The 14,547-nt window shown below is 37.1% G+C and overlaps 1 protein-coding gene across 2 annotated transcripts in view; it reads right to left on the reverse strand.

Moving 5' to 3' along the window:
- The window catches only part of CDK17 (cyclin dependent kinase 17), a 90,017-nt gene that overhangs the window by 16,312 nt on the left and 59,158 nt on the right, over positions 1-14,547 (reverse strand). For both annotated transcript variants that reach the window (XM_032689303.1, XM_032689304.1), the window contains one exon: positions 1,469-1,594. In XM_032689303.1, the coding sequence (XP_032545194.1) occupies positions 1,469-1,594 (126 nt within the window). The remainder of the gene's footprint in view (positions 1-1,468; positions 1,595-14,547) is intronic.

Here is a 14,547-nt window from a genome sequence, read left to right on the forward strand (position 1 = left end):
GCCCATTAAAAATGAAAGCATTTTTAAAAGGTGAAATGAAACAACCTTATGACAGCATGCTGATTCCACACACAAACCATATTCATTAGAGGGCACTGTTTTTCTGTCAGTCTTCCAGAAGGTACAGAGAACTTCAGGGCTCAATGTTAAATGAGCAAGGAGACTTAAACATACAGGAGAATTCCCCCAGTCCCCAAATAGTGGACTCCACTGAAAAGGTTCTACTGAGCAGGTATTTTGCCAGTATCTGAAGATAGGTTTGGAGAAGTCTGTTCCTCAGTTCAATGCTACATCAGTAACTAAGGGGTCAATGAGCTACAAAATTCTGGCATAAATATTTCAGCTAGCTACATTATTATTACTTCCAGAGCTTTACTCCAATCTTCTTTCCTTTTAATATTGTTCCTGTAAAAGGTGGCATGCATATCAGAGCTTCGTCAGTCTAGTGAACTAAATTGTATTTTTTTCAGGGTAAAAATACATGAAATCTCAACCACTGCTTTGTTAAAAACATTATTCATGATGAGTAAAGATATTTCACAGTTAATGAAACTATTTCACTACAGGTACTTTGATATTAATTTTTCAGCAAATAAGGTATTAAATCAAGAAAACATCAATGTGCATTTCAAAAATGTATTTAGTTTTTCTCTGTGAAGAATTTCTCACTAAAGAATTTGCTCAGGAATTCAGTAACAGTCTAGCAACTCTTTAAAACCTCAATTAACATTAAGAAAGCCGATAGACCAAATTATGGCTGAAATGTAGCAATTTTTTGTAAAATAAGGCAATAATGGTGCTTTTTGTATTATTTCAGGGATGTGCATATTTTCTATGAACAAGTATCCAGCATTTCTAGGACTTATACTCTAATTACAGTATAGAAATACTCATTCTGCCATCTCCAAGAAAAACATTTATTTTTTAAAGTAACTCAATAATCTAAAAAGATGTATGTGAATTTATTCATTTGTTCTTTTAGGAAATCACATATGCTTTAAAACAACAACAACAAAAATGCAAAACACCCATTATCATCTCAACAGCAATTCTGAGAAAGAAAATTTGCTATCCAACACAAAAAGAACAGTAAAGAGGACCTGCCTTCCTATTATGCTGCTTTAGGGTCTTCCTACTAAATCATATGAAGGCCCCAGCCCTGACCTAAGACTGTGAGGCCTATTGCTCAAACAGATCATCCCTGCTCTAAAAAGCAAAAGGATTTAAATATGTACTTCAGGAGCTGCGTTTAGCCACTGATTTCCATGGGTCAAGACCTTCAGTGAGAAACGACAGGACCAAGATCGCAAGAGAAAAATGAAATTAAATTCTTAATTGGATTTTGACAGGACATAAAAGCCAAGGTGCAAATGAAGCTGAAACATACCCATGGAATACAAGCACGTGCAGTAAATGGATTCTGAAGACCCGAGAGGCTGGTTTAGAAAGGCAGATGCATTACACTTACTAGTGATGCTCTACGAGAACGTCGGCTCATGGGTTGATCAAAGGGCGGGCTGTTGATCTGCAGCTTTTCAAGATAGACATCAGGTATCCTGATGTCAGCGGGCAGGGACAAGCGCTTGTTCAAATCCTGCAGCAAAGAATGTTGAGAAGAGAAGGGTCAAATACAATTCATAATTTTGTCAAACATTTTTTAACACTTGTAGTGTTACTGGTTTTCCAGTGTTACTATTTAAAACTGAAAGATTTATACAATTAAAAATAATCTCGCAGAAATTGCTTTAAAAACATAGTCTCTCCTAACAATACTTCAACTTGCTTAGATAACAGGTTAGAAAAAAACAAACCCTGTGTAAACTCATTAATCAAACAAGAGGAATAAAATATTAAAATGCAATTAATTACATTGTGGACAAATGTATTGAGTTTACTTGGATACTTATACATACCTTGAACACTAGAGACTGAGAATTCAGAGACTTGTAAATACATTTGTTTTCTTATAGCAATTACATTAGAATAACAAGAGATCTCCATGATTCAAAATATATCACCCTCTCTTTCTCTTGACTATTGGAAGTCACAGACTTCCTTCAATTTCCAGTTTTTCCAGTCTTACAAAACAGAACTGCTTCATTATTAGAGCCAACTATAACAAGTATTATTACATTTTTTCTATTTCAAACTCTTTACTATAGGATCTTTAGAAAATGAAAATGCCATTATATAAAAGCAGTTTTCCCTAAACCAGATTCTGTTTTTCACTAGTAAATTTTTTCAACAACAACACACATTATTTCTAAGACAAGAGGGAAACAAAATTACTTCACATTTCAGCAAATGGGAGGGAGAAGATTTCTTTGGGGTGACTGTACATTCTTACTGTTCTTATTTTTAGCTTGGCTTTAATCTCAAACATGTCAGAAAACAAAATATCAAATGTTCTCTTAAAATGGCCAGTCGCCATGACAGAGATAAAAGGACAACATATCCAAACTCACAAAACATGGGAAGTATTTTTGCAAAACAGCAGGAATTGTTTTTTGGTGAAGGTAGCTTATCCAAGTAAAGACAATCATGCAGAACGTCACAGTATACAATCCACTCCCACAGATTCTACCCTAAAGTTAAGAGGACACCTCTGGAAGCACCACTGTTTTCACACTTTTCTCCAGCACAGGAGGGGAACTCCAGATTTCTGCTGGTGGAGCTCAGATTTAATCAATACTGACCTGAGGGCAGCAAGGCATTCTGGAAGTTACCCTTTTCTATCTTACCAGTCACCTCCAGATGGGCATCCTGAGCTAAAATGTTGGCAGCTACATCCCAGTTCAGTTCCCCTCAGGCTTGACCATGTGCTTCTACTCATGTCTTTGCAGCAGCTTTGAACTATTTCAGCATGCTAAATCATCAAGAAACTATCTCAGGCAAAGTGCAAAAGCTTCCTGCCAGCTTTGTGCTCCAAACAGGTTCAGTGTAAGGTCACACAAGCTCATAGCCTGAACGCAGGGCAAGAGAGGCAGGGCAAGCCCAGGAAGCCGACAGCCAAATTGGCTTAGGCTGACAAAAGAACTGGATCGTCAGACTTTTCAAGACTCAAGATCCTGGTGAACTACTTCCTAAGCTTTCAGTGATGAGAATGTATTTGAGCCATGTATATTCATGACCTGCACACATACCTGGAGCAAAAGCTAAGCGAGAAGTATCACTTAAAGATATATATTTTCTATACATATTGGCAATTAGTTGAATCTCACGTAGGACTGAAGTGCTAATATATATCCCCCCACAATGATTTACGTATGCTATTCACTATGGCCACTGGATACAGGCAGAAATTTTTAGAGATGCCAGCAAAGCTCCAAATTCTGGCAGATGATCCTCCTTTTCTCCTTTTGCTCCTCACACCTCCTTAGGTACAGAGCACAAAGTCTGTCAGCTCCTGCTTTGCTGCCCAATATCAGTTTCTTTGCATAACTGAAAAAAATAAGTGTCTACTTCTCATTTGGTACAGAATTTTTAAATTTTCTTTAAACAAAAAAGTGCTGTTCACAGAATGACAGCTCTGACCAACATTTTGAAGTTAAATCAAAAGAAAATAAAAGGATGGCTCCGTTCTGGCAGCTTTTAGTTTAAGTTTATTAACTCATTTTCAACTTGAGTATTTCAAATTTTTCAAAACATTGGCAATTGTAAAACTGCCTGTGTGGTGTTTGGGAGAGTGGTGGAACTAACTAATCATAACAGGAGCTAGAAGTATTCCCTACAGTAAGCTGGCATTTTCCACTACAATATTTTCTTTCTTTTTGCCAGGCTATGCAAATGCCATTTTTGTAATAAGCAACTAAAATTCAGTGAAGCTAAAGTCATCTGAAAAGAGAAATGCCTCTCTCCTACTGAGGAGGGCTTCAGATCATGAAAAATAATTTCATCCTATAATTTACTGCATTTTTCAGAAAATTCTGGTAGCCCTTCAAAACAGTTGAGCACAAAGGAAGGCGTGCCATGTTGACTTAAGGAAAGCAGCTTTGACATCTCACTGCAGAGTAAAACCGTGAGACTGCTGGAACAAGACGGGGATGACAGAAGAAGGAGCAGCGTCACTCTACTCCACCTTCCTATTGTAATCCCAGATCAACACTGGGCCAAATATCCTCATTTTCTTTTTCTGATGGCTCAAGAACAATTTGGTAAATACCAAGACAGCAGAAGAAAAGAGCACCGAGCTGAATTTTTCAACGTAACCTTCTGAACATCCTATATACCGTGTGGCAAAATAGCTTTCTCCTACTTCTATCCATTAACTCTTATGGCACAGAAATCTGCTATGCAGTGCTCTCTTCTCACTGTTGACAGTGCTTGTTTGACAATATGTATTTTAACACAGTCTGTTTCTAGGGATTTTAACGGAGAATGTTTATAGGGACACTGAAATCACAGACCACAACTCAAAGGCCTCATGAAATACCGAGTTGATTGTACCCCAAAGCTTTCAATCTGCATGTTCTCTCCTCTTACAGCACTAATTCTTAATGCAGCCAAAGTGGTGCTTCAAACCTGGCTCCACAGCCTCCAAGAAGCGTTTCCAAGCATACAAAGTCGATAGGTATACAGGAAGAAGGAAGCAAAGGCAGCCTTTAGGCTGTGATGGCAATTTGAAAATTATGCCATTAACTGTGCACAGCGTCTGCCATCAGTAAACATAACTTTTCAGATGGAGAGAAAGGGAAACAAGTCTAAGATTCTTTAAGAATTCCTTACTTTGAAGCCCAGGTACCATAAAAAAAAAATAGAGATAATATTTTGAGTACCAGAAAATATTATAATGGGAGGTATTTGTAAATCTATTACATAATTCCTGTTCCTTTATTCTCTAACAGAATGTAATATAATGGATTATACATGATAGTAATCATTCTTTTTTCCCCTTAAAAAAAAAAGTATTAAGTGCTGGAAGCCTGAATCTTTGCCATGTTGTAAATAAAATCAAAACACTATCTATTCTCCTTAACTTCTTTGAATTGAAGAACGGTTCTTTTCTGTGACAAAAACATAATGATTTTATGAAAACTGCAGCAGATACTTTATAGATTTTTCCTCCTAACGATTTATACTACTATTCTACTTGCAATACTCATGCACATTTGGCTGTGGTGAAATGCCAACCAAGCCAAGACTTCTTTTTTAAAACCATGTATTAAGACTGCTACCTCCCAGCCAGAAACCTTTTATGACATCAATATCTGAAAGATTATAGAATCATAAATAAGAAGTCTTTTTTGTATTACAATTATCCTTTATCTAACTACCTAAAATAGACAAAATTAAAGAAAGTAATTTAGACTGGAACCCCAGATATCTGAAAAATGGAAATTATTGTTTCTTGTTTCTCTGTACCACCTTAATTCCTCCCAGTTTTCACAATAATTGAAGTAGCCACCTCTTGGGAAAAGCAAGCAATTATAATTAAATGCTATACGATAACATGAAAGGGGATTCATTTGATGTGCATAAGAGGAATAAGCATAACGTTTCCTAGTGGCTAAACAGAAAAACTGGAAACTGAAATCACATCAGTCTGACACAGTTGAAAAACCCAGTTAATTTAACTGAGATAACATTAAAAGAAAAGCAAAAACCCGACCACACACCCACCAATTTTGAGCCTTAAGTTCAAGACCAGGCAGTCTGCTGATGCTTGGGCAACCTGGTCATCTGATGGCAGCATGAGACTTACCCTCCCACTGTGGGCTGACCCCGGTGCACAGTCAAGCCTGCACCCAGAGGAGTGCCCGCTCCCTGCTCCCGTGAGATGCAGAGAAGACAGAAGGGTGGTGAGGAGATTGTGGGTGTAGGGAATGACAGGGAAAGCAAAAGCTGTGTGCCCAAGCAGAGTGGAAGAAGGAACTGATTCATAGCTTCCCATCGGCATGCAGGTGGTCCATCTGTTTCCCAGAAAGTTGGGCCTCAGTATGCATGGCAGTGGCTCAAGAAGTGGAAGACAAATGTCCTCCCTTCCTCCCCCATTCCTGCAAATGTTCCCCCTTCCTCCCTCCTATTCCCAGCTTTTATTGCTGAGTGCCATGCCAGATGGTACAGAATAGCCCTTTGGGCAGTTTGGGTTGGCTGTCAAGCCCAGGGGAGACCTGTTTCCCTGCTGGTGCTGAACAGCCTTTATGGAGAGGCTGCCCTTGGAGTTTGAAGCCCAGAGCTGCATGTTAGATGCAATCTCCAGCTCCGCTCCCTCACTCTGCTCATGCAGCCATCCCACCACAGTCCTGCCATTGCTGCTTTACTAGCAGCAAAACCTGCTCTTCCAAACCCCACAGCTTGCTGCTGTTTTGGTGTGAACCAGGCTGCGGTGCCAGCAACAGTAGGAAACAGTGATTTTTAAGAATTTCTAATTCTCTTAAATCTCTGCAGAATTCCGTGAAACAATGAAAAAGAGACTTTCTGGACAAAGGACTTTGTCCACACTAATTTCAATGACCAACTGAATGCAATGACCTGTTAGCATTTCTCATAAGAAAAAAAAACAAATTAAAACCAAGAAAGCTTTTATAATTGAAACTATTAGGATGCTGTTAAAAATGCAGGCCGTTAGAAGATCTTGCTACAATGCTGTTAAAAGAATAAGGAAGCATGTAAAATTAACAGCAGGACTGAGTTTTCCTATCCTCTTTAACTTCAGATACTTAAGAGTTTGAGACAGTCAATCCTTCAGAGTTAAATGTCCATTTTTAACACTAATTTTGCATCCCTTTATAAACGTTCTAAATTTTTGTTTAATTTTTAAAGGTAGTAAAACAGAGCAACTCTCTATGTTATTTTATATATCCTTTCTTAAACGTAACAGGTGTGTAAGTAGTGTACACAGACCCTCAACTATGCAGAGGGAATCTGGGTACATTCCTTTATAACTCTTAAGAAGCAAAGGTTTACTGGAATGTGGAACCTTAGCTTTTAGGGACAGCAAAGTACTTCAGGTAGAACAATTTTTTCTTTAAAAAAATTAAAATTATATTATTTTCTTGCATGTCACTTAAGATTTGTTTCTCCAAATGAGGTCTAGATATATGAAAAAGCTTGTCAATTCATAGCATTTTCTAGTTAATTCCTTTACAGTTATCTTTAGGGTCAACTTGCAACAGAATATATCAGTGTGGTACTGTAAATGCTGAAATGCCTAAGGTTAACTGTATGTTACTTAATGAGTTATTTTTTGATCCAGTTCCAGACTACACTCTGGAGAGCATATTCAGGCACCATTTGATTTGCTAGGGAAACCAGAATGCTTCTGGCATTTTCCCCCCTCCTTCTAAAACTTAAAAACACATTTTCTATCCTCATATGCAATGCTTATTCTCAGTTTTCCTTTACTACTGGTATTACTGGCAGAGAAATGCAATCTATTTTTATAATTTGTCTGAAATGAGAATCACATTTGTCCTACCCTGTTTGATGGCAGATAAACATTTAAGCACTTGTGACACTAATATCACTTTGTTTTCTGTGGAGAAAAACTACCCTAACTCGTGCTTGTCTTTACCATCTATTTCTAATGCCAGCTACAGCAAATGCTCTGAGAAGAGCTACAGTTCGTGGAGCCTTTTCTTTCATCTGGCTAGCACCCAACTGTGTTGCTGTAACTTGATGTGCATGTTCTGTCTACCACTGACTACTTACACTTGGGCACAACTTAAATCCTGTAGGTCCTGTGAGTTGAGGAATTTAACATTATAGAGTAAACAAAACGTCTTCTAAATTAAAAATGAACAAACAAACAAAAACCAAGACCAAACCCCCCAAACTTAGCCTGCTTTTCACCCACAGTTTAAAGTGAAAAACAAAACTCCTAACACTTTTTTATTTCATTACTTATAGTCCTCTTTCGGATGGCCTAAAATACTATTGCAAATATCAGCTTCTTGACTTGGCACCAACAGTAAGCCATTCCCAAGACTTTAATACTAGAATTTTGTTATCACATTCTTTTTTTCACATCTGACTGTCAAACTTCTCCTTTTCTACTTATCCTTTTCTCATCTCCTACTGTCCATAAAAAAAACTTACCAGCTATTCCCCTTTACAGTTTCCTGACTTGACTCATAAAATATTCTTTAGTGTCACAGCATGACACTTTTCAGAAAGTCTCATTCCTGATCAGCAGATCAATTTTCACTTCTCTTAGACCCTGTCAAAAAAGTACATTTTTCCACAGGATAAGCCTACTTTTATTTGTGAAAAGAAAACTGTTAACTTTACACTCTTTAAATCAGATATTATAACAAAAAACTTCTGGATATGCTTAACTCACCTTTTTTTTTTTTTTGGCCAAGATGCACTACATACTTCACTAAATTTCACCAAAGTTAAAAAAAAGATGTACCTAACACAGGACAGAGAATGTTTGAACTCTACATGTTGAAACTGCTCAAAAAAGAAATAATCTGAAACATTCACACCTTTTAGTCTGTCTTCTGACAACTCGAGTCATTATGTCTTTGACTTACATAGCACATTTACACAATAGATACTAATATTTTTGACAAAACAGAAAAACTACAATCAAAAATAAAATACATAACCAGAAAATTGCCCCAGGGAAGGATTTGTTAAGGTCTTCCTGAACCCAATTTTTACAACACTACAAAAAGCAGAAAAAACAAGGCTACTTTTATTTTTATCCATTAACAAATGTGCCACTTTGCAGACTGCTTCTATCTTGCTGCAACAATAAGTTTCTCTCAAATCTACTGGGCTACAAATGGCACTGCACTCAAAACTACAACAAGAGAAGAAAGATTCGTGCCTCTGCCAGTGAAGCAGTAGGATGCAAATAAAACACAAGAAGGGTAATCCTGTAATACCAAATGACTTGTTAGAAAAACTGGAATGGGAAACCATGATAACATCAGCCACAGTTGACTCTTACTTGAATGTTTCATTTAGCCAACCTAACAGCTGAGTACCTCCAAACCCAGTATTTCCTTACGTGTGGCCAGATGGGTTTGGAGGAGAATGGTCTCTAAGGTGATGATGCAGTGATATGGTGTAAGAAAGTGAACTATCAGATAACTACCCCTTCAAAGCAAAGTGAGTAATTATCCACTGATATAAGCTTAGAAGCCAAGAAGGAAGCTGTCTTTGTCAGTGCATGACAAACTATATTGTCAAGCTACATCATTATATACCAATCCTTATTGTTTTGGGTCTTCAGTTCATTGATAAGTTACATTTCCAGACCAATCGTTACTTTACTATAAGGCAGCAGACAACTTGCTCTCCATCTCTCCCTTAAACTGTACCTCATCTTTTAAGAGTTAATATTGCTAAATTCCATCGGTAAGATATTGTTACAGCCTCACAAAGAAAAAAGAATTGTTCTTCTAAGAATACAGACAGTCTGACAGCCAAACAATCCACTATAGATCAAATGAAAATGCTCTCTTGTGTAAGCATTGGTCTGAATTAGCCTTCTCACCAGTTTTAGCAAGGACCAGAGAGATGTGTCAGCTGCAACCACAAGCTGTTCACTAGTAACTCACAGAGCTTTTGTTCACTAGAGAATGCTTAATGACATCTACGATGCTACATCATATAACCCTCTATGCAATGTAGTTAAACTTCATGACATGCTTACTGGAAAAAACCCCCAAACAACCAACCTTTCCCTCTATTCTTGCCTTGCATATTTCAACTAAAAATGTGTATTAGGTGCTACTTCATGATACATAAAGCAAACATTAATTTTAGAACACTTGCTTATGCCAGTAAGAATTTAAACATTCTAATATACAACCTTTTAAGCATACTTATTGCAATATTTCAGCTTGTGGAGTTTTTTCTGAAGGTTGCCTTATCAAATTTCAGTGCATTTTTGTCAAATGACAGCACAGTTGAAGCCAACTGGATCCTCTATGAAACTATGACATACAACAAGACTGCTAGAGGCAAAGCAAATAGAAAAAAAACTAACCCCAAATCAGAGAACATATTTGTGAAGAACTGGTTACAGCTCTGTAGACCTCTGAGGTGTTGAATCAAAAACACCAGTATACACATTCAAAAGAAACCTACAGCATCCTTGTAGGATGCTATTTTAACTCCTCTATAAATAGGCCTCAATTACTGTAGCCAGAAAGTCTATTTTAACAGCTGGGATGAGTTATCTATACCAGTCTTCCTTATATGTGTATAAAACAATCATCATTCCCCCCTGCAACAGACAGGTTTAGCTATAATTTCATTATGATGGATAAAGTGCCTTCAGCAGAGTGATTTCTATCTGAATACTACATTTTTTCTTTATACTTAAATGTTGTTGTTATTATTTCACTGAAAACATTAAATCACAATTAATCAATTAGTATTCTGGTAAACTTGAGGAAAGGGTCATCAAAGAACCTTTTCTTCTGTTAGAAGCAATAATGAAAATATAATCTTAAGACTACAAAGGATCACTGCTACTTCTCGTACCATAAATCCATGCTGGTTTTCAGCCAGTCTATTTAATTGCAACACAATTTAAGAAAGCATCAATCTGGAGCACTGAATCAAGTGGCTTTTTATATTTGGGACAGAATTGATCCCAATATGTACAGTAGCTATGGCCAAAGAAAAATATAAAATAAATAATATAAAAATAAAAAGCACAGAAACTAGGTTAAAGTTAGGTTATCTTTGCTTTAATTTACTTTAGTACCATGAAAAACTTATGAAATGTGCTAAATATCTTTTCAGTAGTATTTGCAACAATTAGTATTTCTGAAGGCACAAAATTAGAATTATAGGTCAACAGGTTTTTTTCATGGAAGTAGTAAAATATATGAATTCTGAACACTTTCTTTTTCAAAATACTTTTAGCAAGAATTTTCATTTCATGGATATGCTCCTTAGACTAATGACTGGCTGAATAAAAACTACTCTTTCTTTCTTTTTTCAAAAAAAAACACAGGCAGTTTTTTTTATTTACTTCATATCTCCCAGTAGTTTTAGAGGGAAAGACTGAAACTGTTCAGCACAGAGTATTCAGAAACTGCAGTCCAGGAGTTTCTATTCACAACCAATGAAAAACAAACAAAATAAGTACATGTGTCATAAAAGCAGTTTTGAAAAATCTGAGAAAGGAGAAATGAAACTCAAATGTGAGACATTAACTTTCTTTTCATCAAGTGTATAAACACACAGAAAATCTGTGACAGATTATGCCAGAAATAATTAAAAGTTCTTCTGTGTTTTTTCTTTTACTTTTGTTTTGTTATTATTTTATTGCATCTCAGAGAGCTTGTAAGGAAGTGAACTTACAGAATATAAGGAAGACTATGAAAAAAAAATAATGACAACCCTAAAAAGATCATGTCTGATTTTGTTTGCTTGGCTAAATTATCACCTATCAAGATATCACTCTGTGGCATTAGCCTCAACATAAACCCTGCTGAAATCCAGGGTCTGATGGCTGTTTGACTCAGTGGTAGGTGCTGGGCAGTAACAGAAGCTAATAAAGTAAGCTCTGCCTCATCTACTACTACACCGCCCTGATTTTTAAATATAGATTTCTGTATGTTTTCATCAGTTTCTGTAACATAGTAATAGGAGAAACTGTCCAAAAGAAAGAAGGTAGCACAAATTTATCAGCTTGCCAGGTGAATGAGGCAGAGAGGAAGGAAAAAATACCATGAGAAATGAAATAGAACATGCCACTGCAAAAATGCAAACTTGGACCTTTAAAACAATTCTGTGTAATGTTAATTATTAACACTAGCATTCACACCATCAACAAAGTTTCAAGTACCAAACGGAAAGTCCCATGAAGAAACTAGCTAATTCAAAACAAACCAACTTCTTGAATGTGAGAACGGGAAATCTGACCTTCCTGGATAGAAGTGTGGCTGGAGTGCAGGGTACGAAACTGCAACCTACTACTTCTCATCCGATGCATTCCAGTGATTACTAGAGATGTGTTTTACAGATGGCTGAACACACCCAATGTTATATCAGACTACTCCTAAATGGAACTTTAAAGGAAATCCGAGTTATGAAAATGCAAAACCAAAAAAGCATACAGTCCCTCCTTATAGAAAGAGTATTGCCTAGTGCAGTAGCTTTTCTAAAGGAAGAAGCATTTGCAAGTGGAATGCAAGAACTTTAGCACCGGGATTACAAAGGTTCCTAACAGAAAGGCAAAAAAAGTATCAATTGCTTACAACAAAGACAGTTATCCTTTAAAAAATCTAGCAAAAAACAGGTTAAAGTCCTCCGTTATCCAAACTGAAATTATTTTTCTTGTTGCAGTGACAGTTTTTTTAAGCAAAAGAAATTAAAGTCTGCTAATCAAACAGATCAAAAGGAGGTCCATCAGTTTCATCAAAACTGTACTAGTAATTTAGAACGTACGGTTGTGGTTTTAGAAGAGGGACTTTGAATTCATCAAGGTTCCTGTGAACTTGAAAGCAGGAGTTTACAAAGATGGTAATACATTTTCTAGTGTTACCTTGAGAAAGGCTGAGACAGCTGCCAAGCATAACTGAATGGAGATAACACAGTGACCACTGAAAATCAAAAAAAGTCTTGATTGTATTTAGCTTCAACTTTTTGTCTGTCTAGTACTGAAATCTTCTGGTAGGTGATTACATGCTTAGATTCTCAGAAGAGACAACTGAAGAAAGAGCTATGCATTCTCAGGAGCCAAAGAGAAGGAAATTAGGCAAAACCCAGTAAGTAAGGCAGAAAGAGTTCTGCAGCTGCCAGGCACAGAAGGAAGAGGGAAGGAAGAAACTTTGCTCAGAGAAGGCATCATGCAGTAATGTCTGCTGGGGATCCATGGGAGCCTCTCGAGGGGCAAGATATGTAGGGTTGAAAGCTCAGGCTCTCCTGGATACAGTGGCTTCCTGCTTCCAAAACTAATGGAAGGAGAAGATACTGCACTGCCCCAACCAAAAACCTGTGTCAGTACTGCCATCCAGTCTGCTGTTCAAGCATTCAAGCAACTGAACAGATCCAAGAGTGCCCTGTTAGCACATGTGAATGGGGATCTATAAATCACATTCTAATCTGAAGCCTATGAACAAAATCCTAACACTATGTCAGCTGAAACACCAATTAATTTTGTGGGGTTTTCTCAGGAGTTACTCAGATTGTGTCAAGACCCCCTAAACTAGTCACAGCCCTGGTAAAAGAGTGAAGCTAATCGAAAACTTCTTTCTCATCCACACTCTTCCTTTTGGAAGGTGACCAGCACAATGCTCACCTGCTTTACAGCATCAATTCACAGCCTTTGTTATTTCTTTCTGTTCAGCTAAAAGCATGACCCTTCAGCTAATCCTCCCAGGGGAGAATTATACTCTATAGCAGTGTGGTAGGAGCAGTCTGATCTGGAACACACTTCTGTCACTAATGTGACAGTCCTATGGATAGGAACTCTTTCTCAGGATAAAATATCTGGGAAACAGGCTGGTGAACAGTGGGTTATGGCCCTCCGCCAGTTCACATGCTAAAACAGCTTACAGACCTTGGACTTCTGGGAAAGGGAAACAGATGTTTCAATTTGCACAGACTGTTTCTCTGTATTTTTTATCCACCATAGCTCTTAATGATGCACTCACTATGCAGTGCATGGGTACAGGGACCCCAGCGAACCCTTACAGCTTGAAACATGAATTTATATTGATGCCTTACTGCCCATGTCTTCTTTTCAAGCAAAATCAAAGTGAAAAATGCTTTAAGTTGTAGCTCCATGATCTAGAGAAGTGTTTCTCATTACATGATGAAAGCACATACACTTAAAACAGAGATACACATGTAGTCATTCTTAAGCTGTACTGCTTCTGACACTTGAAAAAATTATTCCATACAACTGTTTTGATAATTTTACTGATTTACTAAGTAATCATTAATATTAGCATGAGAATAGTAGACATTTTAATTGAAACCCAACAGCTGTTTGAAGCCAAAGTCCTCACATAATAGACCTCACAACTGCTTTACCAACAATTTGTAGCTTGTGGATTACAGGCAAAATAAACTTTATCTAGGCAACACAGTGAGATTCTGGTATGTTCTCTTTGTTTTCTAAACACATGATAACAAGAAATAATCATTTAAAAAAAAAAATTAGAACCTCAACTGCAGTGTTGTCGAATTCAGAAGCAAATGCACACCATCTCCCTGTCTGCAGCAGTCACGCTGGCCTAAATTGTATGTCAAAGGGGGGGGCGGATGGGGGAGGATATGACAAATTGAAAGCTGGTATCTCTATGTATGGAAAGTTTTCACCCCAGCAGACTTCTCACTGCAGAGTAGGATTCTTTGTCATTGCACTATCACCACTTCATATCTAAAATGCTTCATATTTAGGTTACATTGCAGTATGATGACTTCCTATCTAAAGCAGGGCAATTTAAGGTTATGAAATTTCAGCTTTCTATTGTTATGGAGATTCTGCTACAACAAACATGTTTTCCACTTCTCTCTCCATTGTCTATTTCGCATTTCTCTATCTTCCAAGATATTTCTATACAAAAATTTTAGAAACATCAAGTTTTATTTCCCAACAGAGTCTTTCATATACTCTGTAGCAGATAA

Source organism: Chiroxiphia lanceolata, chromosome 5 (genome assembly GCF_009829145.1).
Source record: "Chiroxiphia lanceolata isolate bChiLan1 chromosome 5, bChiLan1.pri, whole genome shotgun sequence".
NCBI classification, from domain to species: Eukaryota; Metazoa; Chordata; class Aves; order Passeriformes; family Pipridae; genus Chiroxiphia; species Chiroxiphia lanceolata.